Genomic DNA, 25,598 nt, shown 5'->3' on the forward strand with positions numbered 1-25,598 from the left:
AAGGGGTGACCTGAGAACCCTGATTTACCTTAGTAGACTCACTCAGAGGCAGGAGAGAGAAGGGGGAGACTTCAGTCACAGACAGGGACAGGGACAGTCACTCACCCCTTGGCAGTTAGCACCTCTCATCTAGATGTATCTGAGGCTGCAGGACTTCAAATTTCCAGCCCCCACTTTCCTTTTCTGAGGCACAGTGCCGGGGATTGGAGTGTGGGCAGACACAGAGGGGTAGGGGTGGGAGGAAGAGGTGCAGATCGAGCCCTCTCTCCTCTCTTGTCTGTGTGTGTGTTTAGGGGGGGATTGTTAGTGCTGGCTTTGGGCAGCATGAAAGAGAGTGCAACAGACACTCTCAGCTTAGACAACTACAACCAGCAATCCTGCTGGGAAGGCATAGTCAAGTCTGAATAATGTGTCCGGGTTTCGGGCAGTCTGAAACCCGGACGCATGATTCCAAACCCGAACTGTCCGGGTGAATCCCAGTCAGGTGGCAATCCTATCATCGGTGGAAGTGCACTTGCGTGATCAAAGCGCACATCAATTATACTCATTGTTACTGGATGATCATCAAGCAATTAATCTGTACTATTTACAACAGTTGTTCACACTTTATGGACACTTGTTTATTCAATATCTATGTTTAGCGTGGCATTATTTTTTTATTGTTTCATTATTATAAGTCTCCCTTAGATCCCTTTCACACTGCCAGCGTTTTTCAAGCGCTACAGCGCTAAAAATAGCGCCTGTATAAAGTGGCTCCTTTTACTCCAGTGTGAAAGCCCGAGGGCTTTCACACTGGAACGGTGCGCTGGCAGGGCGTCACAAAAAGTCCCAGCAGCTTCCTTGGAGCGGTGAACTCACCGCTCCTCCACCGCTGCTCCCCATTGAAATCAATGGGGCAACGCTACAATACCGCTGGCAAAACGCCTCTCCGGCGGTGTTTTGCGGGCGGATTTAACCTCTTTTCGGCCAATGGGAGGTTAAAACCGCCCCGCTAGTGCCGCTAAAACGACGGTAAAGCGGCGCTAACAATAGCGCCGCTGTACCACCAACGCCACCCGCGGCTCGGTGTGAAAGGGCTATTATGTTACGCAAAGTGAAAGAAAAGTTTTGCCTTTAGTTCAACATTGATTAAATATTTTAGTCATGTGGGCTTTGTTAACGTTTTCAAGTAGATTCCCAGTGTATCTTCCTGATAAATTAAAGTTATCAACGTTCTAAGGTGAATTACAAAGTAAAAGGAACGATAGTATTGTTCTTATAGGATTTGTTTATAACCAGAGAAGGCGGGGCCGGTAACACCGGAAGTAGAGTCATGGCAGGGAGCCGACGCTCGTCGCAGCTTAGTGACGTGTGCTGTGCGGCTCGCCATGTCGGCTCAAGCGCTGCAGGAACATTTCCGAGGAAACAGCAAGACCCGAGAATTCCCGGCACACAGCGCCAAGGTGCACTCGGTGGCCTGGAGCTGCGATGGGCGCCGCCTTGCTTCCGGCTCCTTCGACAAGACGGCCAGCGTGTTTGTTCTGGAGAAAGACCGACTGGTGAGAGGGCAGGAACCTGAGCATATACTGCACGGTGCCCAGCTGGTAGCCCTGTCATATGATAGGACCGTTCATTGTCAGCCCAGTGTTCTATGTGCCTATCTCTCCGCTCAGGTGTCTACACACTGAGCTTGTGTTTGAGCCTTCTGATTATTTGTACATCAGAGAATGTTTGAAGGCACTGTTTGCATTAAACAAAAAAAAGTGAAGGCGAAAGTGTTGACCTTAAGAGCCTAATGATCAAGGTGCATTTATGGCTTTTGCATTGAAGCTTGTGTAGCATTGAGTCAGTGTGTGGGGGGGGGGGGGAGTGTACAGGCTCTTGCAGTGTTTACCCCAAGCCATTGGTCAGTGTGGGCCAGTTCATGCAGGAACGCGTTGTATGTTCCTGTGCGATTCACACTGCATGCAAAATGCACCACATTTGCAGTCTCCAGCCGGTGACAATACGAGGTTAACGACACCCCAAAAGCAGGTGGCAAACACAGTGCATTTGCCTCGCACTGGATCGCATGGTACTTTTGTACCGTGCAATTGGGGTGCAGTGCGGTTTTAACCGCTTCAGCCCCAGAAGATTTGGCTGCTCAATGACCAGGCCGTTTTTCTGCAACTCGGCACTGCGTTGCTTTAATTGACAATTGCGCGGTCGTGCGACGTTACACCCAAACAAAATTGACATTCTTTTTTCCACACAAATTGAGCTTTCGTTTGGTGGTATTTGATCATCTCTGCGGTTTTTATTTTTTGCGCTATAAACACAAAAGGAGCTTCAATTTTGAAAAAAAAAACACTATTTTTTACTTTTTGCTATAATATCCCCAATTTTTTTTTAAAAATAGCAAATTTTTTCCTCAGTTTGGGACGATATTTATTCTTCTACATATTTTTGGTAATAAAAATCACAATAAACGTATATTGATTTGCGCAAAAGTTATAGCATCTACAAAATAGGGGAAAGATTTATGGCATTTTTATTATTAATTTTTTTTTTTTACTAGTAATGGCGGCGATCTGCGATTTTTATCGGGACTGCAACATTATGGCAGACAGATCGGAAAACTTTTGACACATTTTTTAGACCATTGGCATTTATACAACGATCAGTGCTATAAAAATGCACTGATTACTGTGTAAATGTCACTGGCAGGAAAGGGGTTAACTGTGTTACCTAGGGAGTAATTCTATCTGGGGGCGGTGGGGACTGCCTGGGTGAGGAGAGCGATCTCTGTTCATACCTGGTATGAACAACAGATCGCTCCCCTCACCCCTGACAGCATGAAGATCTTTCTGTTTACATTGACAGATCTCTCTTCTGTCTCTGTGTGGAGCAGTCGCGGGTGCCCGACGGTCATCGCGATCGCTGGGCAAATGCATCAGCTTTGGCGTGGTGCCGTAGGCGTGCCCTCTAGTGGTCAAAAGGTGACCCGGCGTATAGCTATGACGGTTCGCCCAGGGGAGCCAACCTGCTGCAGTATAACTGTGGCGGCTGGTTGGTAAGTAGCGCATGCACTACTGTTGGTGCAGAGCAATTTTTAGCCCATTTAAAATGAATGGGCTGAAATCGCACTGAACCCCACAGCCCCTAAGGAAATTTTCTCTGGTATTTGCATGCATGTGCTTTGGAGTTTTTGTATTCATCAATAGAGAAAACTATCATCTATTACCTCGTTTGTTGGTATGTGTTTGTTTTCAGCTGCTTTAAAAACGCACAAATCTGCCCAAATTGAGGTACAAAAGTAGCTCCAAATTGACCTTCATGCGCATCGGGGGCATGTGTTGTGGGTAGAGGAAGACAAAGACAGCATTATAATCCTGACATAGAATCTAATCATTACTACGTTACAAAAAAGGTGTTTTTATTGCTGTCTTAGTGCGTATTGAGGAGATTTTCCCCAGTCGTGTTCCGACAGCCCTTGAGAGATGGAGCTCCTCCCATCGCCACAGGAAAGGCGCCCAGGCCCAAGGTCAATCATTTGTGTTTCCTCCGTCGGAGAAACATGTTGCTGAGGGACCAGGAAAGGAAGGACTACATCTCTCAGGGGCTGCCTGAAGGGAGAGGAGATTGTACAGGGGGACTGGGTCCTATCGGTGCTCTATTTAGATCCTTACCATTTGATCTTTTGGCCCAGGTACTGTCCAGCAGACAGGAGCAGACCGTCACCCCCTCCTTCCAATGCCTGGTGAGGGCCAGTGGCAGGGTGATGCAGGTTCCCCAAGGGTGCGACTGTGCAGCGCAGGTGAGGTGGCGTGCAACATCCATTTAATCTCCTGGCTGTTCAGTCGTGGTGGGGCTGGAGACGGCGTTCGTGTCATTTCCGGTGGAACTGCGTCATCACTGCGCTCCGAGACATCCGGGTCTCCAGGGCACAAGGGGAAGGGGAAGGCCAGGCTGGGCCTAGAAAACGCCCGTCCAGCTAAACCGGACTAGCAGCGGGATCTGGAGTAGAGTGGGTACCATGAAGGTGAATCCCCAGGACACTCCGGCCGAAGCACCAGCCAAGCACAGGTAGGCTGCTGGGCAAGCCCCATACTGTGCTATTTACCATGTGTGGTGGTGGTTGTAGGGCTGGATTAGGGAACTCCATGATGGTGGACCCCTAACTGTCCCGGGAATCTGCAGCAATGGTGATGTGCAGCAAGGGTGTAAGGGGAGGGGGGAGCTTGGTAGCTAACACCCCCTACCCATTTTTTCTGTGTTGCAGGCAAAGGAGACACCCAGGGAGGACAAGTCTGGCAGCAAAAAGTGCCCAAACTGTGGGAACAAACTCATCAAGCTCTAATAGAGCCTTGTGCAGGCGGTGTATTGCAAACCTGCTTAAATCAGAAGCAGACTCCCCCCCGGCAAAGTTTCTCAGCTCTTTAAAGGATGAGGTGGCATCAACTTTTAAATCCCCTAGAGAGATAATTTCAGATGTGAACACATCCACATCTAACAGTAACGCAGCTGCAATTCCTGCTTCGCCAGGCCCTACAACCTCCAGCTCAGGGGAGCCCCGAAGAGTCAGGGAGCATAGCCCCGCTTTAGTTAGGCCTGAATCTTCTGACTCTGATCAGGATGAAGATCAGGCCGTAGCTAACATAACTACTAAATACAAACTGTCCCTTGAAGAAGTGGACGATTTGTTAGGCGCAATATATGACACTCTGGACAATTTCCTCTGGACAACTTCCTCTTCATTAATTTCTAAACATGATAAAATGTACGAGGCCCTGGGGAAAAAGAAGGCGAAAGTATTTCCAATACATAACATACTTTCTGTCCTTCGAAAAGAATGGGTGGAGCCCGATAAAAAAGCCTTTTTCTCTAATTCTCTAAAAAGGTTTCCTTTTCACGAGAACCCAGAAGCCATTTGGAATAAAAATCCTACACTAGACGCACCCCTTTCTAAAGTATCAAAGCAGTCTGACTTGGCCTTTGAGGACATGGGGCATTTAAAGGACGCAATGGACAGGAGAACAGACATAGTCTTGAAAATGGCCTGGGATGCGCGATGGCCAACGCTAGCCACAACATGCGTAGCTAGGAATCTAGAATTCTGGCTATCACAACTGCAAGAGCATTTGGTACTGATTGGGGAGATGGTGGATCAAGATGTATTGGTGCCAGTCCCAGCTCAGGAAGAGGGGGGCGGTTTCTATACGTACATGTTTGTGATAAAAAAGCCATCTGGAAAGTTCAGACTAATTATGAGCCTCCCGGCCTCTGAGCTTATCCATCTGATACAAAAAAATTTGCATGGAGTCCATTTATTCGATAAAAAATCTTCTGCAGAAAGAAGTTTTTATGGCAACTTTGTATCTAAAAAGATGCCTATCTACATATTCCAATAAAGAGGGAATGTCAAAAATTCCTTTGTCTGGCAATTCAAATTGATGACAATTTATCACTTCCAGTGCAGAACACTTCCCTTCGGACTGTCGTCATCCCTGAGAATTTTCATCAAAGTTTTGGCCGAAGCACTAGTCCCTTTTGAGACTCCAGTCCATCTCGATTGTACCATATTTGGACGATCTACTCCTCATGGCCCACTCAGAGAAGCAGCTTCGTCAGGATTTGGAGATAACACAACTCGGCCTACAACGTTTGGGGTGGATAATAAATCAAGAAAAATCCAAACCAACCCATTCTCTTTTTGGGCTACAACATTCAATCCAGAGATCAGAAGATAGTGCTGCCAGAAGGGAAGATATCCAACCTGAAACTGAGGATGTCTTGTATTCAATCCAGTCGCAGCTGCACAGTAAGAGAGGCGATGTCAGCATTAGGACTTATGACGGCATCAATACCAGCCATACAATGGGCCCGCTTCCACCAAAGAAGCCTACAGAGGTTTCTGCTGGAAGAACTAAAAGACAAAGACCTAGAAGAGTACATAACGATTCCCACCAGAGTAAAGCGATCTCTATGGTGGTGGAAGGACAAGGAGAACCTTCAAAAAGGGGTACATTGGATACTACCCATAACATCCATACTGACCACAGACACTAGCAGTTGGGGATGGGGAGCCCATCTCAACTTGCGCTGGGCTCAAGGCGAGATGGGGAGCTAATCTCAACTCGCGCTGGGCTCAAGGCAAGTGCACTCCAGAGAAGAAAGATATCTTCTCCAACTGGAAAGAGCTGACAGCTTTTTCCAGAGCTTTACTAGTCTTTCAGGAAATGGTCCAGGGTCACCACCTTCAGGTCCGTTCCAACAATGTGACAGCTGTAGCGTATATCAACAAACGGGGGTACCAGGAGTCCCCGGCTGATGTTGGCAGCCGAGTACATTTTTTCAGTGGGCAGAAAACAACCTCAAATCCATCTCTGCGGTACATCTGAAAGGGAGAGCAGAACGATACTGCAGACTTCTTGTGTCGACAACAAGTTTCGAATCAAGAGTGGTCTCTGCATCCAGAAGTATTCGATCACATAGTGGCTTACTGGAGGAAACCAGAGGATTTCTTTTCACTATGCCCAGGAGATCAACCCCTGGCAGTGGATGCTCTGCAGGACCCCTGGATCTTGGCCTGGCATACTCATTTCTACCCCTCCACCTGAGACGAGTTTAACCTTGGTAGCGCCATTCTGGCCCAAGAGACCGTAGTTTACAATGTTTCTAAAGCTAGCAGATCAACCTCCTCTGAGGCTACCCATCAGACATGACCTTCTTTCACAGGGACCTCTACGGCATCCACAAACTGCCACATTAAAACTTTCAGCATGGCTACTGAGGAAGAAATTCTCAGGAACAAGGGACTATCAGAGAGGGTTATATGAACTCTACTTCAGAGTCAAAAACCAGTCACCCGAGCTATCTATGGTAAAATCTGGAAAAAGTTTAATTCCTGGTTAGATAGTAGAGGGGAAGAAAGCAAGGACACAACGGGTATCCTAGAGTTACTTCAAGAAAGGATAGATCGGGGGTTGTCGCTAAGTACAATTAAAGTACAGGTCGCTGCCTTGAGTGTGTACCTAGAAAAACGCTCACAGGAAGATCTACTTATCGCAAGATTCTGTAAAGCAGTCACAAGACACAGACCAGTCCAGATTCACAAGCCCCCAACCTGGGACCTATCGGTTATCCTCAGAGCCTTTCTGGGGGTGCTGTTCGAACCAATCTCAAGGGCCTCTTTAAGACTGCTCACACTTAAGACAGTACTCCTAATTGCGATCACTGCAGCCCATAGGGTGAGTGAAATGCAAGCTCTTTCCATCAGAGAGCCCTTCCTCCAGATCTTGGATGATAGTCATCCTAAGGACAGATCCTGGACTCCTGCCAAAAGCGGCATCTAAATTTCATAAGTCCCAGGAAATTGTCGTTCTGTCAAGATGCCTCAAATGACAAAGTAAAGCAATTTCACTTGCTGGATGTGAGATGTATTTAGAAGCAACCAAGACAATTAGAGTGGATTTACTTTTTGTCCTGTTCTCTGGGAAGCATAAGGGTCAAAAGCCTCGAAAGTCACTCTAGCTAGATGGCTCAAGTTAGCTATTACGGAGGGGTATAGAATACTAGAATACTAGATAACCTCCTGGGGGTATTAAGACACTCCAAGAGCATGCTTGGCGTCCTGGGTGGAAAAGGCTGGTGCCACCCCCAGAGCAGATCTGCAAAGCAGCCACATGGTCAAGCTTTACCACCTTTTACAAGGCATTACTGACTAGACCAGTGGTTCTCAACTCCAGTCCTCGGGACCCACCAACAGGCCAGATTTTAAGTATTACCTTGGGGAGTTGCAGAGTAGAATACTGCAATCACTGAGCAGCAAGTGATATCACCTGTGATGTATTTCAGCTATCTTGCAAACCTGGCCTGTTGGTGGGTCCTGAGGACTGGAGTTGAGAACCACTGGACTAGACCTACTGTCTAGTCAGGACCGTGCTTTTGGGAGGAAGGTCCTCCAAGCTGTGCTCCACCCCCCCCCCACAATCTGGTGAGTACTTGGACATCCTCTCAAGGGCTGTCCTGGAAGACGACTGGGGAAAACCGGAGTTAGACTTACCGGTATTTCCAGTAGTCTTCCAGGACAGCACGATCCCACCCTTGAATTAAGTTGGTGATATTACATGTTCTGATTTTATGTTTTTCAGTTCCATCCTTCAGTTCTTGGTGATGACTGACCATGGGCCTGAGGGACCGCCTTTTGAACTGAATGGCAACGTGTTTCCTGTGGCGATGGGAGGAGCTCAATCTCTCAAGGGCTGTCCTGGAAGACTACTGGACATAGTTACCGGTAAGTCTAACGCCTGTTTTTCGTCCCTTTCTGTCTGACACGTTTATCAGGATTTTATTGCTGGGTTGCAGCTCATTATTTACAGAGGTTCTAAACTTTCAACACTGCAAAATTAAAAAGACAGTTTTGGCTAGAGTTGAATTTCGTAGCTGCTGCTTTTAGTCATTTTGTTGTAGTGGGACTAACAATTTCCCTGTGGCCATGAACAGATTCCTTGGCTTCCTTATAGTACCAGATGTTACATTTTACTTACGGCGGGGACGGAAAGTATTCAGACCCCCTTACATTTTTCACTCTTTGTTATATTGCAGCCATTTGCTAAAATCATTTCAGTTCATTTTTTTTCCCTCATTAATGTACACACAGCACCCCATATTGACAGAAAAACACAGAATTGTTGACATTTTTGCAGATTTATTAAAAAAGAAAAACTGAAATATCACATGGTCCTAAGTATTCAGACCCTTTGCTCAGTATTTAGTATAAGCACCCTTTTGATCGAATACAGCCACGAGTCTTTTTGGGAAAGATGCAACAAGTTTTTCACACCTGGATTTGGGAATCCTCTGCCATTCCTCCTCGCAGATCCTCTCCAGTTCTGTCAGGTTGGATGGTAAACGATGGTGGACAGCCATTTTTAGGTCTCTCCAGAGATGCTCAATTGGGTTTAAGTCAGGGCTCTGGCTGGGCCATTCAAGAACAGTCACGGAGTTGTTGTGAAGCCACTCCTTCATTAATTTATCTGTGTGCTTAGGGTCATTGTCTTGTTGGAAGGTAAACCTTCGGCCCAGTCTGAGGTCCTGAGCACTCTGGAGAAGGTTTTCGTCCAGGATATCCCTGTACTTGGCTGCATTCATCTTTCCCTCGATTGCAACCAGTTGTCCTGTCCCTGCAGCTGTTGGGACTGTATTGGACAGGTGATGAGCAGTGCCTGGTTTTCTCCACACATACCGCTTAGAATTAAGGCCAAAAAGTTCTATCTTGGTCTCATCAGACCAGAGAATCTTATTTCTCACCATCTTGGAGTACTTCAGGTGTTTTTTTTTAGCAAACTCCATGCGCGCTTTCATGTGTCTTTCACTGAGAAGAGGCTTCCGTCGGGCCACTCTGCCATAAAGCCCCGACTGGCGGAGGGCTGCAGTGATGGTTGACTTTCTACAACTTTCTCCCATTTCCCGACTGCATCTCTGGAGCTCAGCCACAGTGATCTTTGGGTTCTTCTTTACCTCTCTCACCAAGGCTCTTCTCCCCCGATAGCTCAGTTTAGCCGGACGGCCAGCTCTAGGAAGGTTTCTGGTCGTCCCAAACGTTTTCTATTTAAGGATTATGGAGGCCACTGTGCTCTTAGGAACCTTAAGTGCAACAGAAATTTTTTTGTAACCTTGGCCAGATCGGTGTCTTACCACAATTCTGTCTCTGAGCTCTTCAGGCAGTTCCTTTTGACCTCATGATTCTTATTTGCTCTGACATGCACTGTGAGCTGTAAGGTCTTATATAGACAGGTGTGTGGCTTTCCTTATCAAGTCCAATCAGTATAATCAAACACAGCTGGACTCAAATGAAGGTGTAGAACCATCTCAAGGATGATCAGAAGAAATGGACAGCACCTGAGTGTCACAGCAAAGGGTCTGAATACTTAGGACCATGTGATATTTCAGTTTTTCTTTTTTTAATCTGCAAAAATGTCTACAATTCTGTGTTTTTCTGTCAATATGGGGTGCTGTATGTACATTAATGAGGAAAAAAATGAACTTAAATGATTTTAGCAAATGGCTGCAATATAACAAAGAGTGAAAAATTTAAGGGGGTCTGAATACTTTCCGTCCCCACTGTATATAGCAGTTCACTCCAGCATTCTTTAGAATAGTGGATCTCAACCCTGTCATCAAGTACCCCCAACAGGCCACGTTTGCAGATTTTCCTTTATCTTGCACAGGTGCTTTAAATCAGTCAATCGCTTGATATATTGGACAGCTATTTTATCTAAGAGAAATTCCCATAACATGGCCCGTTGGGGGTACTTGAGGACCGGGTTGAGAACCACTGCCCTAGAGCACATGTCGCAAACACCAGGCCTGCGGGCTGAATCTGGCCCATCAGGCCATTTCACGTGGCCCTCGCACCCCCGCGGAAGGGTTTCTCTGTCTCCCCCCAGCCCCCCCCCCCCCCCCCCCAAATCTCCGCAATTGGCAGCAGAAAGGAGGACAAAACTCCTACAGATCCTGTGCAGCTGCAACACCCCCTCATCTCCACCTCCCCTGTTCTCGGCATTCAGTAGTTTCTGGTATTTTACTCCAGCCCTCCTGTGATCCTCCTCCAGACTCGGCACTTTTTACTTCCAAGCTTCGCCACTAGCTTTTTCCAGGCGCAGCACAAGGAAAGGGAGGTGTAATGTAAGGGTGGGTGGGGGACTCTTGACTTCTGATGATGGGGGGGGTTCTTTGCATGATGTATGTGGGGGGGGGGGTTGCTCTGGACATCTGCTTATAATTATGAGAATAATACAGTTCTATGCCAGTTGAAAAGGAGGTTCGCACACAACTGGTATCCACAAGAAATTTTATTGGAGACTGCTCAGGCTGAACACCACAGCAGAACCATGTTCTGTCTGAGCAGTCTCCAAAAAAAGTTTATTGTGGATGATACCAGCGGAATGCGACCCTCCTTTTCAGACTTGCATCATCTGCTATAGGAGTGTGAGTGGGCTCCATTCTAGTCTGCACCTGCCCTTCATAAATCAAGTCTAGGCCTCAAGCACACTGGACGTTATAAAAACGCCAGTAGCTTTGCAGTGAGTTTTTCAACATTTTTGCAATAGCGGTTTTCTGCATTTTAGCATTTTTTAGCTTTTTTTTTTTTTTTCAATGGATCAAAAGTCAGATGCTGGTGAGCTGCGTTTTTGAGCGTTTATCAGCGTTTTTTGACGTTGGAGTGTTTTTACAGATGAAAACAGCTGAAAACCTGCTCTCAGAACCCACTGTTTTGGGGTTTTTTTTTTAGCCAAAAAACGCTCCAGCCAAAAACTAACAGCCTATGTGTGCATGGACACATAGGATAACATGATGGGGAGTTTGACTGTAGAAAAAAAAGTCTGAAGCCAAAAACAGCTGCTGTAAAAATGTCCAAAAACATCAAGTGTGCATGACGTCTTAAAGTGATTGTACCTTTTTAAGGTATTACTAAAACCAGTAATCGAACGCAGAGGCAATTATTTAATATGATAGAGTAGGTACATTTATATATTCTTACAGATGCAACCGGCCCTTTGAGAGCAACCATAATACTGATGAGCCCACAATGAAATTGAGTTTGACACCCCTTATCTGGAATCTTTCTGATCAGATTTATTGATTTCCTGCATCATTCCTCAGCTCCATTTACTGGCATTATGCAGTATTTTTTACATATACTATATGGTTAGGAAGAAAAATCTCTAATCCACTCTGAGAATAACAGACCGAAGAGCTACTGTATATACTATTAGAGGTTGAATCTGGTAAATATCATCAGACTCAGAAAACCTTTTTTTTTTAGTTAAAGGAAAAAAAAAAAATTAACCACTTGCCGACTAGCCGCCGCCATTATACTGCGGCATGTCGGCACGATCCCGCGAACTGTCGTAGCTGTATGTTGGTCGCTATGGCCACCGGCCACACGCAATTGGGGGCACGAGAGCCAGGCGTGTGTGTGTGTGTGTGTATGTAAACACACGAATCCCTGTTCGTGAGGAGAGGCGAGACAGATCGTGAGTTCCTACTAGCTAGGAACAATGATTTGTCATCTCCTCTAGTCACTCCCATCCCCCTACAGTTGGAACACACACGAGGGAACACAGTAAACCCCTTGATTGCCCCCAGCGTTAATCCCTTCCCTGCCAGTGACATTTATACAGTAATCCGTGCATTTGTATAGCACTGATCGCTGTATAATTGTCAATGGTCCCAAAAAATATGTTAAAAGTGTCCGACCTGTCTGCCATAATGTTGCAGTCCCGATTAAAAATCGCTGATCATCGCCATTACTAGTAAAAAATAATAAAAATGCCATAAATCTTTCCCCTATTTTGTAGACGCTATAACTTTTGCGCAAACCAATCAATATACGATTAGTGCGATTTTTGTTTTTTTGTTAGCGCAAAAAATAAAAACCGCAGAGATGATCTAATACCACCAAAAGAAAGCTCTATTTGTGGGAAAAAGCTGAAAGAGCTGTATGTGTGCTGCATTGTGTCTTCTGACATGTATGGACTGTGTACTGAGCTGTATGTGTGCTGCATTGTATTTCCTCATGTAAACAAATAATGCATTCTTTATGCAGGCCAACTAATCAGCTGGCCGATTAATCGATTAGGAAAATAGTTGTCAACTATTTTCCTAATCGATTAGTTGTTTCGGCCCTAATATGTCTATCTCACTGATATGTAAATGAATCTGTCACAATTTGGGCTATTTGTTACATGGATGGGAAACGGATTCTCTAATGAGTTTCTGTGACATATATAAAAGTGTAAATCCAGGTCACAATTTTGGTTAGAGTGGGACTTGCTGCCTGTCAAGTTTATTTTGGATGTCTGTGTAATTTGTTAGGCTTGATGTACATGGGACATTTTTACAACCTCTCCTGAATGATTGAACTTGACATACAGTAACCCATGTTTAAAACGTTTTGCTGCATTTACATGCCGTGTTTAGCCGCGTTTTGCATTTAGAAGCATTTTTTTTTTAAAATAGCCAAAAATCAAAAACACCTGTAAACGAAACGTGGCTAAATGCAAGTTACCGCGTGTAGCCGCTTGAAATGCCTCTAAACTCAGCTTTTGAACCCTTCTTTTTTTGCATTCCAAAAAAAGCCTCTAAACTCAACTGCATGTGTACATGTACTGATCAGATAACACAGAGGAAAGTTCAGGAGCAGTTGGAAAAAAAAAAACCCAACTGCTCCTTATACAAAAGAAAATTTGGATAACTTTACTGTTTAGTTTTTTTTAATTCATTAAAGTGTATTATTTTTTTCCCCCAAAAAATTGCATTTAAGAGTGCTGCGCAAATAGTGACATAAAATATTGCAAAAACCATCATTTTATTCCCTAGGGTCTCTGCTAAAAAAAAATATATATATCATGTTTGGGGGTTCTAAGTAATTTTCTAACAAAAAATAATTATTTTAACTTGAAACCAGTAAATGTACTGTAATATAACAAGTGCCTAATTTTCCAGGTGGTTGGTGGCAATTAAAGCTAGGAACCTAGCACTGTAGGCTAAATTGCTGCCCAACTGCCCAGGCGGAATGCATTTAATATAAGACTGCCCTTCATTTTATATTGTAGGTAAAAGAACTTAATTACCGTGGCCATGGAGACAGTGTGGACCAGCTGTGCTGGCACCCCTCAAACCCAGATCTCTTTGTCACTGCTTCAGGAGATAAGACGATACGCATATGGGATGTTAGATCTGAAAGGTGCGTCACAACTGTTACAACAAAAGGTGAGCAACCTCTACTTTTAGTTTGTAGCTGTCTAGGAGTTTTGCATTACCAGAGAAAACATTCCAAACATTTAAAAATGCAACACAGCCACACCTCTATGTCACACCTAGCAAACCTGCTTTTCTGCAATATATTAAAGATTTTTTCTTTATTTGAACAGTTGGGAGCAAAGGGCACACAGCAGATGACTCATGGGGTAAAACAATTCATATTGTGTTATCTATTGGTTGATGCATTTTAGAAAGTTGTTGTTTCAATCCTTGATTTTATTGTGATTTTGATTGATCATATGGCGCTGCGATGGCCTGTGATTGATCAACCAAAGCTGCATTTGTTTGTGATCTTGTGGAAATGTTGATTTTTTTTTTTTTTTTTTTTTTTTTATTCCAAATAAGTAGCTATGACATTTTGGGGTTGATTTACTAAAGCTGAAGTATGCAAAATCTGGTGCAGCACTGCCTATAAACCAATCGACTTCCAGGTTTTATTGTCAGAGCTCAATTGAAGCTGATTGGTTACAATGCACTGGGGCACCAGATTTTGCTCTCTCCAGTTTTAGTAAATTAGGGCATTTTGAGTACACTTTTACCATGCCTGAAAGTCTTTAACACCGAAAGTCTTGGGTCACGACTCACTTCTGAAATGAGCTTAAAGAGGAGCTCCACCTTATAAAAAAATTATTAAAAGCCAGCAGCTACAAATACTGCAGCTGCTGACTTTTAATAAATTGACACTTACCTGTCCAGGGTGCCCTCGATGTCAGCAGCAGATGACGAGCAATCGCTCGGTTCTGGGCTGCCCCCGCCGCCATCCTCGGTCAGGGAATCGGGAAGTGAAGCGTTGCGGCTTCACTGCCCTGTTCAATACTGCGCATGCGCGAGTCGTGCTGCGCGTCTTCACTGGTCCCCATGGTGTTGTGGGAACTGTGTGTTTCCCAGAACACAATGGGGGGGGGGGCGGGTTTGAGGGTATTCCCGGAAGTGGGTCCAAATACCTGTATTATACCCCTCCCCCCGAAAGGTGCCAATTGTGGCACCGGAGGGGGGGAGGAATCGGGATTTATATTCCTCCATAGTCAGGGCTTGAAGATGAGGTACTGAGAGGAAGGAAGTTCAAGATGTGTTATATGATGTTCATTAGCAGTCCAAACTTGAGACTTGCAGGCTCTGAAAAGTGTTGCCACTCTCCTTTTCCTGTGTAGTCATGTGTAGCATTAGTCATGACTTTTCTCTGTCAGGTAGAACAATTCCTACATATGTTTTAATTGTTTAACACTGTTTGACTGGAAATTTCGTTTAAAGCCCCAACTCTGGCTTAAACATAGAGTGGAGAGGGGTTTAGCACTTCTGAATGTATTTGGGAGATTACCCCTTACCTCCTAACAACTTGGAGACCAATGGTAATAGAGTAATGCCCTGTACACACGAGCGGAATGTCCGACAGAAAAAGTCTGACGGAAGCTTTTCATCGTCTATTCCGATCGTGTGTAGGCCTCATCGGACTTCTTTTAAAAATTCTGACGGACCTAGAAATGGAACATGTTTTAAATATTTCCGACGGAACCAATTCCTATCGGGAAAACCGCTGGTCTGTATGCTGTTCCGACAGACCAAAAACAACGCATGCTGTGAAGCAAGTACGAGACGGAAGCTATTGGCTACTGGCTTTTGAACTTCCTTTTTCTAGTCCCGTCGTAAGTGTTGTACGGCACTGCGTTCTGGATGGTCGGAATTTGGGTTGACCGTGTGTAGGCAAGACAGTTTGAATGGAATTCCGTCGGAGAAACCTTTGGAGTTTATTCCGACGGCTAAACCAGTCGTGTGTACGTGGCATAAGGGGAAGTTTCCTCAGCAGGCGCACAACATGTTTGCTTTTTTCTTTACATAGCACAAGTTCAGTTTCAATTTTGTAAGTTTACTGGATATTTAAAAAAATATATATATTTTGCAGAAAACTATTTACTGTAAGGGAAAAATAAAGGTTGCCTCTAAAAAATGTTTGCACTGTACTACAGTTATCCCTGTCTTATCTCTATTTGTGTGCTTGCTTATAGGTGAAAACATAAATATCTGCTGGAGCCCAGATGGTCAGACTATTGCAGTAGGCAATAAGGATGATGTAGTCACTTTTATAGATGTGAAAACGTACCGCCCCAGAGCAGAGGAGCAGTTCAAATTTGAGGTTAATGAAATCTCGTGGAACAATGATAACAATATGTTCTTCCTCACAAATGGGAATGGCTGCATCAACATTCTGAGGTATGTGACCTACCACTGTTTATACCCTCTTCACATGGTGACTTTTTGAGACTGAGCAATGCAGTTGCAACCAGCCCTAGAGCAGGGGAAAAAATGTGCCTTTTTATCCAGAGTTCATCTGGAAAAATTTCAATGCTCTTCTAGTATATATATATATGTGTGTGTGTGTGTGTGTGTGTGTGTGTGTGTGTGTGTGTATCTGCACTGTGAGAATTAAGGCACTGCTAGTCTCAGGATATTTTTTATAAATGTTTGTGCTATATTTATGAAATAAAGTAAATCTTTTATAATGCAATGGCATTGAGCTAATTTAAAAAAAAAAACAGATTCTATGATGGGTCTGGTTTTGAGTCCAAAACTAGTGTCTTCCTTTATTTTTTTTTGTTATTTTATGGAATATTTGCTAGGGACTCCCAAACCTGGATTATATGTATGAAGGCTTGTTGAATATGGAGCCAGGCTTTTAAAGGGACCTAGAGGAAATTTTTGTGCGTTTTTTAGTCTCGGATATCTGGAGTGAGATTTAGTATTGTCACTACTGTGCTGCTCAATGTTCTCATTGCTGGAGGCTCTGACAAGAGCCCCGCCTCTACCAAGATGGCTGCCTCAACAGAGACACAAAACAAGGGGTGGTAAATGCGGGAAAGGTCAGCTTCAGGGAGAGCACAGGCAATTATAATGAACTACCCAAATCATCACTGGTGCAGACAATTCTTTTGACCCCTTTCACACTGAGGCGTTTTTCAGATACTTTTGGGCTAAAAATAGGGCTTGTAAAGCGGCTCCCCTGCAGTCTGTGTGAAAGCCGGAGGGCTTTCACACTGAGGCGATGCGCTGGCAGGACGTTAAAAAAAAACTCCTGCAAGCAGCATCTTTGGAGCGGTGTATACATCGCTCCTGCCCATAGAAATGAATGGGCACTGCTGCCGAACCGCCTGCAAAGCGCCACTGCAGCAGTGATTTGCGGGTCGCTTTAACCCTTTTTTGGCCGCTAGTGGAGGTTAAATGCACCCCGCTATCGGGCGAAAAAACACCTGCAAAAACGACGGTTTAGCGGCGCTTTACCGCCGACGCCCCAGTGTGAAAGGGGTCTTTCCAAAGCTGCAGAATTAGGTAAATTGTTTTTTCAGTGTACTGCATATGCACAATTGGCATTTCTACAATTTCCCTGTAATGCAGCAAATCTTCATTTTTGAGTTCAGTTCAACTTCCACAGGGGTTTATGTAGTATGTTATTTTTTTTCTTTTTGTTTCAATGTAATTTACATAATTAGTAGTGATTTTTCTTCTTTGACATGGTAATATCTTTTTTTTTTTTTTTTTTTTTTTTTTTTTTTTTTTCTGTAGCTACCCAGAGTTAAAACCAATTCAGTCGATCAACGCGCACCCATCCAATTGCATCTGCATAAAGTTTGATCCTACAGGAAAATACTTTGCAACAGGCAGTGCCGATGCCCTGGTCAGTTTATGGGATATAGAAGAGCTAGTGTGTGTACGCTGCTTTTCACGGTATGTCTCTGAGCTCCGAGAGCACAGTTACGAATAGACAGTTATACTCATGTTCACATGCTGAGAATAATTAACTTGTGAAGCATAAAGAATGTATTATCTCAATTCTCTAAGCTATAACGCATGTTATTTCCCATAATGACTTTTAGCTCTCATTACTAAAAACACAAACATTTGCTGTAGCTTAGTGAATTGCTGTTTTTGTTAACTTAGCTATACTTGTTAGAAATCTTATTAAAGTGATCCTAAAGGTGAACATTTTTTAAATTTAAAATAAAAAAATCATGTTCTACTTGGAGCACCTGCTCTTTGTAATAGTATTGCACAGAGCAGTACCTTACCTCCTCTTCTGGAGTCCCCAGCTGGTGCTGTGCTGCTCCTCTCCCCTGAGTGCCCCCTCAGCAAGCCGTTTCCATAGACACATGCAGTGTGGCTTGGCCATGCCCTCTGCTCCCTCCTCACAGGATTTGATTGACTATAGTTCCCGCTGCTCTTGGAGTCTCATGTGAGACTAGCAGGAGGGAGCAGTGGTGCTTCGGGTGATGCAGTGGTGGATCGATGCATTAAGGTAAAGAAACTATTTGCTTTAGAACCACTTTAAGTACTGAGGTACAAACGTAGAATACGTTTGCAGTTCTGACTTCAGTCTTTATTCACATGCTTGTTCCTGTTCTAGCAGTGGAAGTTCCTGTATTTTTTCCTCGAGCAGAAAGTTGGCAGCTAAAAGTAAAGCTGTATGTACCATAAGGTAAAAGACCATACCTGCAGGCCACTTTTAAGCACTTCAATACCAAGGGCGTCATATGACATCCTTTACTTTGTTAGGGGATATCTGAATGATGCCTGCAACTACAGGCATCATCCAGATATCATTCTTTTCAGCCGGCGATTCTGTGCATGATAAGAGAGCTCATAGCGGCAGTTCCGCTGCTTGATCGTTCTTATAGGCGACGGGAGGGGACCCCCCTCCCCTCCTGCCGCCATCCGGTGCTTCTCTGGGCTCTCCCTTGCCATCGGGGGCCCGGAGAAAGAATCGACAGGCGCCGAATGATGACGATAGAGATTTCCGGTGACCAGATGGTCACCAGCATCTCTATGACCGTCGGAGGCCCGGGCGTGGCGTTATGACGTCACGCCCGGGTTCCCGGAAATAAACAAAGCCGCGATCGCGGCTGTCAGCGTGAGATCAGTGATTTTTTTTTTTTTTTTTTTTACGATCTCATGCTTTCCAGCCTGGAGGAGAGATGTGGGGTCTTATTGACCCCACATCTCTTAATAAAGAGGACCTGTCACAATAGATTCCTATTACAAGGGATGTTTACGTTCCTTGTAATAGGAATAAAAGTGATTAAAAAAAGTGTAAAAAAAAAAAAAAAAAAAAAAAAAAAAATTTAAAAGGCCCCTGTCCCCGGTAGCTCACGTTCAGAAGCAAACGCACATGTAAGCCCCGCCCACATATGTAAATGCCATTCAAACCACACATATGAGGTATCGCCACGTTCGTTACAGCATGTGCAATAATTCTAGCACTAGACCTCCTCTGTAACTCTAAACTGGTAACCTGTAAAGTTTTCAAAGCGTCGCCTATGGAGATATTTAAGTACCGAAGTTTGGCGCCATTCCATGAGTGTACGCAATTTTAAAGCGTGACATGTTAGGTATCTATTTGTTTGGCGTAACATCATCTTTCACATTATACAAAAAAATTGGGCTAACTTTACTGTTTTGTTATTTTTTAATTCATGAAACCGTTTCTTTTCCAAAAAAAAGGCGTTTGAAAAATTATTGTGCAAATACAGTGCAATATAAAAAGTTGCAATGACCGCCATTTTATTCCCTAGGGTGTCTGCTAAAAAAAAAAAAAAAAAAATAATTAGGGGTTCTGAGTAATTTTCTAGCAAAAAAAATGATGATTTTTACATGTAGGAAAGAAGTGCCAGAATAGGCCCGGTATTGAAGTGGTTCATAAGCCCCTACAGCAAGGGTCTTCAAACTATGGCCCTCCACTTGTTCAGGAACTACAATTCCCATCATGACTAATCATGTCTGTGAATGTCAGAGTTTTACAATGCCTCATGGGATGTGTAGTTCCACAACAGCTGGAGGGCCGTAGTTTGAGGATCCCTGCCCTACAGCATTAAAAAAATTAAATTGCAGGGTAACATAAGTTTGTGTCCCTGCCCTAACCCACATTGCAGTGCTCGGTGTTTCAATGAATTGTCAAAAAGCCTAAGTGCTGTTGTTGGGGGTAGGCTCTACTGAAGTGTATGCAAAATACCAATACCAACTTTCAGAAAGCGATTGCTTTGTCTATTATTTATTTAATTCAGTGACCTGTAACCGCAAAATTCTTCTCATATAAAATGACTTTGGGGTTTTTCTTGAAGAATTGTGCTAAATGATGTTAACTGTCCTTCCCTTGTTTATAGTTTGGATTGGCCTGTGAGAACACTAAGTTTTAGCTATGATGGGAAAATGCTGGCGTCTGCTTCTGAGGACCATTTCATTGACATCGCCCATGTTGAAACAGGTATTGTACAAATGGTTTTTCAACATATTTATACAGAAAAACTGAGCAGAGAATCATAAAAAGTTTTATTTTGGGGTTGCTGTTTAGGAATCCAGTATGTATTTATATGCCTTTTTAAAACATGAATTCAAGTTCTGCTCAAACATAGTCCTTATCAACTTATATGTTGTATGTTTTATGAAGCCAACGAGGTTCTTCAGCCCAAGGGTTGCAATCTCCTGAAATACTTGGCAGATTAGGCGCTAAGCTGCAAATTTTAAGTGCTCCATCCTAAATTAAATCTTTTCCCAATGGACTGAATCTTTAGCATACCGGCACTTGAACTGATTTGTTTGGGCTGCCTACTGTCCTCTTATACCTTGCTTGTGGCTTTGGATTACCTTATTTATTTAGATTAAATAGTTCTAGATTATTTACCCAGTGCAGTGATAGGGCTCTTTCAAACTGTTTTCCGATCAGTTTCGCCTGTCAGTTTTACAGGCGGACCTGATCAGAGCCTCCATTCACTCTTATGGAGCAATGGATGTCAGCGGTGCACTGTCAGCTAACACCCGCTGCTATCCGATCCTGTGAAATCCAGACAGTTGGTGACCCTATTTTCCATCAGTCTAGCTGATCGGATGAAAACGGACAGGCGGTCCGTTTTCATCCAATCTCCCCATAGAGGATAGCGGGACTCTGACAGATCCGTCTCAGCACAGGGAGCGGAGACGGACCTGTCATGCACCTGTTCAGTGGGGATCAGCGTATCGATTCCCCCACTGAGCAAAGCGGAGTCGGCTGCTGTTGAAGTCCTGCCTCCTGGACCGGCTCCTATGATAGACAGCACACTGATTACATTTCCTGACATAGAACAGTGGTCCAATCTATCATAGGAGCCAGTCCAGGAGGCGGGACTTTGACGGTAGCCAGCATTTCAAATCCATGCTGTGTCACAGCGGGAGATCGTCTGTGTGATCCAGCTGGCTCTCCTCCTGACAGTTTCCTGGCTGATTGCTTCTGGCAGAAGCGAAGCAGGCTTTTTTTTTTTTTTTACAGGACATTGGAGCAGGCAGGTGGACAATTGCCTCCCTGCCCCCTGGCCCAGTCCCTCCTACTCCACACTCACCCTCAGCTTATTTCCACTTCTCAAGTGCGAGCAGGCGAGCGGAAAATTTTAGGGCTGCTTCTTGTATAATATTGCAATCACTTCACTTCAATACAGGGCACTTTCACCCCCTTCCTGCCCATGCCAATTTTCAGCTTTCAGTGCTGTCGCATTTTGAATGACAGTTGCGCGGTCATGCAACACTGTAAGAAAATTTTTACCATTTTTTTTTTTTCCCCCCACAAATAGAGCTTTCTTTTGGTGGTATTTGATCACTACTGGAGTTTTTATTTTTTTGCGCTTTGTAAGTTTTCTCCTTCTATGACGGGCACCGATAGGTGGCACTGATAGGCAGTACTGTTCAGGAAGCACTAGCAGGCATCACTGATGGGCACAGAGTGCCATCCCTAATAGGCACTGATTGGCATCCCTGGTGGTCTCCAGTGGGCATCCTTGATGGGTCTGCACTGATAATCAATTCGCTGATTATCAACGCAGACCCCCCTGTCAGGAGAGCAGCCAATAGGCTCTCCTCTACTCGCGCCTGTTAGCGCGAATATAGGAAAAGCCGATAAATGGCACTTCCTGGTTACCATGTGGTCAGCTGTGATTGGACACTGATCACATGGTAAAGAGCCTATGTCACACCTAAATCAGAGATGCGATGTGTCAGACTGACACACTGCACTACCGATTGCCACGATGCACACCCCCGTGGCTTATCCTGCTGGACGTCATATGATGTCCAGTCAGGATAATACAACCACTTTACATCCGCCATTTTGCTATATTGTGGGCTGGAAGTGGTTAACGTGAATCTGTCAGGTCTTAAAAGGGTGTCTATGTAAACAAAGCTATTGATTTGTTTTATTCTTAAAAACTATTTTTATGCACCTAGAAAGCATTTAATCCCGAATGCTGTATATTCCAATGCCTCAATGACCTGTTATTGAACATTGGACTGTTGAAAAAAGTAGCCTTGTGGTTGTGTGGGCTAGTGTCCTGTGTACAGTGTGTGCTTAACGTGATAAAGTCTTTTGGGGTTTTTTTTTTTTTTTTTTTTTTTTTTTTTTTTTTTTTTTTTTTTTGGTTAAAGATAACAAACATGTCATACTTGCCTGCTCTGTGCAGGATTTGCACAGAACAGCCCAGATCCTCCTCCTTGTCTCAGTTCCCTGCCAGCGCTCTTGGCTCCTCCCGAGTGCCCCCAGAGCAAACCGCTTGCTATGGGTGCACCCAAGCCGCTGCTCTGTGTCTGTTCAGACAGAGCCACAATCTCTCTCTCTCTCTCTCTCTCTCTCTCTCTCTCTCTCTCTCTCTCTCTGCGCACTGACTTTGACAGCAGCATTTACAAGTGCAGTTACTCTCGATTTCTCTGCTCTGAAAAGCAGAAGGCAGAGAGCTGATTGGAGGGAAAGGACACACGCTCCTCTACACAGGAACAGAGCTGAGGCTGTCAATCAGCTGGAGCTCCCTTGTCACACTTTTTCTCGGTGTCAGGAAAGCTCATCAAAAGTGACTCATGTTTATAGCAGAGGAAGGAGGCAGCAGACAGAAATGACACTTGGTGCTCTGGATTGAGACAAGTACACACTATAGGGGGATATGCTTTGTTCATATTTCATGTCTAAGATTTACAACCACTTTTAACAGTCATGATATATATTTTTAAATACAGCTATTAAATTATACTGAAATGTGTCTGCTAAATGAGCTTCCATTCAGTGGGAGTGCATGTTTTGTATAAATAAGGATAGGGAAAAGAGGTACATTTTGTAATCTATCCAGAGAGGAGTCTTCAGTGTGATGGCATTCAACAAACACTGTCCCTTTGCACATTCAAGGCAAAGCAACTTGCTGGCTGACCAGGCAATTATACTTGCTGTGCCTAGCTCTCCATACCACTAAAACTCTTGCTGTGCCGCCAATCACTATGTCATCCCAAAGTAAAAGCCAATGCCAACGTTTTTAGAGAGGTTGGGATACTGCAGTGGGGAGACCATGAGGGATCATGGTTGTAGAAGTATAAAATCTTTGGGGGATGAGCTATCTGTAGACACTGTTGTTTTTCTGTTGTTGGGAAAAGTGATAATCTTTCAGTAGCACTTCAAAAAGCACATGGGAGAGGCAGGCTTTAGCAGAGTCTATAGAATTTGAATCTCCTAAAGACTGTGATATTTGTTATACTATGCACTTGTGTAGTGTGACAAGGGTAGTATTTAGCTGTTTTGTCAAAGTTACCACTTAGTATGTATTGAGGCCTCATTCACATAGGACGTTATAAAAACGCCAGTGGCGTTAGCTGTAGAATGAGTTTTGCAGAGTTTCTGCAATAGCGTTCTTTAGCAAAACTACACTCTCACAAAAGCTTATGGCTCAAAAATGCTGCATAGCCAAGTTTTTCAGCGTTTTTAAGCTTTTATCAGAGTTGGAACATTTTTACAACTGAAAAACTCCTCTCATCCCACTAGTTCTGGGGGTTTTTTTCCGGCCAAAAAAGGCTGATAGCCTATGTGTGCATGGCCACATAGGATAACATGCTGGGGAGATTACTGGCTGCAGGAAAAAAAATGCCTCAATGAATGAAGGCCTAAGAAATTATTATTTATTTTTTTTAAAGGATTATGTATTTTTATATATATGTGTGTTAATGTTTGGACATGTTTGCAGGTGAAAAGTTATGTGAAGTTCAGTGTGAATCTCCCACTTTCACAGTGGCCTGGCACCCGAAGAGATATCTTCTAGCCTTTGCTTGTGATGACAAGGATGGCAAGTATGACAGTAGCCGTGAAGCTGGCACTGTGAAGTTGTTTGGTCTTCCTAATGACTCTTGAGGGTCAGTGATATCCACCTGCTAAAGAAAGAAAGAAAGAAAAAAAAAAAGCTGTGCTTGCCATCGGGCACCAGTTGGATGGATGTACCACCTACAAACTGACATGGCTGAAGAAATGCCCAGGCTGTGATTGAACTGTACCCTTTCCTTTTAACAAAGTGACTCTGGACTTTTTGTAACCATGATTGAGTGAAAACTTTTTTTTATGGAAATATTTTAGTGTTAAAATTTTGTATTCAACTGCTTGTGTTTTATTTTATTTTAGATCATTTGTTATGAAAAGACAAATGAAAATTTACCGACATTGAAGTATTAGTGAGTTTCAGTTTGTTGGTACACTTACATTGTGTATCTAAAACCTACAGCATGATACAAATGATTGAGCCCCTCACCAAAAATTTTGTTTTAGCATTTACTTTCCTATATTAACTTTAAGAGGCGGTTCACACCATGCACACATATGAATCGCACAGGAACACGCGGGCACATGCAGTTTTGTGTGATATCAGCCCATTAATTTTGAATGGGCTACAATCGTACCGCAAAAAATCGTGCATGCACTACTTTTTTTAAGACTTGCTGTAACAGGATCGCATGGTGCAAAAGTACTGACACCCGCTGCAGATTGCAAATGGAGTGAATTTTGCATGCAGTCTGAATCGCACAAGAACGCACAGTGCGTTCTTGTGATTCATGTGCAGGCATGGTATGAACCAGCCCTATATTAAATTGAAATTAATCTGGTATTCCAGTTTAGACCAATGTAACAATGCATTTACCATACCAATGGGATCCTTCTTGAATCTGGAAATTGCTGTAGTAGACAAAGCTATACTACAATGATCACCACTAGCTTCTGTGTTCCATGTCAAACAGCTGCCTTATGAACATAGGAGGTTGGCCGCTCAGTCACCATGACTCAGATCACGTTGCATGTACTCATATAATGCAAAGCGTTCTGTGTTTGGACAAGAATAGAGAGCATGATGCCACTGCTGTGCTTTCTCTACCTTGTCCAATCAGAGAATGCTTAGCATTAATTGAGAAAATGCAACATGATCTCTGGCTTCCATGCTCAGTGGCTGTTTACAATGCAGCAGGGCAGCTGCTTGTCACAGGAAGCTAGTGGAGATCATTGGAGTAGTGCTGTCTACTACAGTTGTTTGCAGCTTCTAGCAGGATCCCACATGTATGGTGTATGCTCCAGCTTGGACCAATGTAACCATGCAATGTGACCATGTACAAACTGCCATACTCTGAGTTCTTAACAGAAATACATTATTTAGAAAGTTAAAATCATGAGTTATAGCACTTTGAGAAGTATTTTGATAAAACAGAAATATATCAAAAGAGAAGTATGGCTCAGCATTCCATTGAGTGCTGGAGGGGCAGAACGGGGAGTGGTGAGTTAGTTACCGCTCTCCATACTGAGCATACCGAGAACTGAGAGATCAGTGGTCATGAGCTCAGAGCTGATGTGGGACAGCTGCAGCATAGAGGTGAGTGTTTGCTTTTTTTTTTTATTCTACAACCCCCCAACTCCTCCTCCAACTTTCATTTAAATATACTACCTATTGCCCACCAAATGCCTCTGCAAACCTTATTACTTTGAAAGTAGAAGTGACATCATCACTGTCCTGTGC

The 25,598-nt window shown here is 43.9% G+C and overlaps 1 protein-coding gene across 1 annotated transcript; it reads left to right on the forward strand.

The window, feature by feature from the left end:
• The first annotated feature begins 1,293 nt into the window (after nt 1–1,293).
• On the forward strand, nt 1,294–24,264 carry THOC3 (THO complex subunit 3). Its single transcript, XM_073620541.1, has 6 exons — nt 1,294–1,538; nt 13,581–13,737; nt 15,792–15,996; nt 17,344–17,505; nt 19,935–20,035; nt 23,793–24,264. The coding sequence occupies exons 1-6, from the start codon at nt 1,368–1,370 to the stop codon at nt 23,954–23,956; spliced, it is 960 nt and encodes a 319-aa protein (XP_073476642.1). The 5' UTR covers nt 1,294–1,367; the 3' UTR covers nt 23,957–24,264.
• The last annotated feature ends 1,334 nt before the right edge of the window (nt 24,265–25,598 follow it).

This window comes from Aquarana catesbeiana, linkage group LG03, assembly GCF_042186555.1.
Source record: "Aquarana catesbeiana isolate 2022-GZ linkage group LG03, ASM4218655v1, whole genome shotgun sequence".
In the NCBI taxonomy this organism is placed as follows: domain Eukaryota; kingdom Metazoa; phylum Chordata; class Amphibia; order Anura; family Ranidae; genus Aquarana; species Aquarana catesbeiana.

What these genes read in the sequence shown, in the direction of transcription:
- THOC3 (XM_073620541.1), top strand. Translation starts at nt 1,368, where the DNA reads ATGTCGGCTCAAGCGCTGCAGGAACATTTCCGAGGAAACAGCAAGACC. An exon ending in GGCTGCATCAACATTCTGAG is followed by an intron (nt 15,997 to 17,343) that starts GTATGTGACCTA and finishes TTTTTTCTGTAG; the next exon opens with CTACCCAGAGTTAAAACCAA. An exon ending in TGTGTACGCTGCTTTTCACG is followed by an intron (nt 17,506 to 19,934) that starts GTATGTCTCTGA and finishes CCTTGTTTATAG; the next exon opens with TTTGGATTGGCCTGTGAGAA.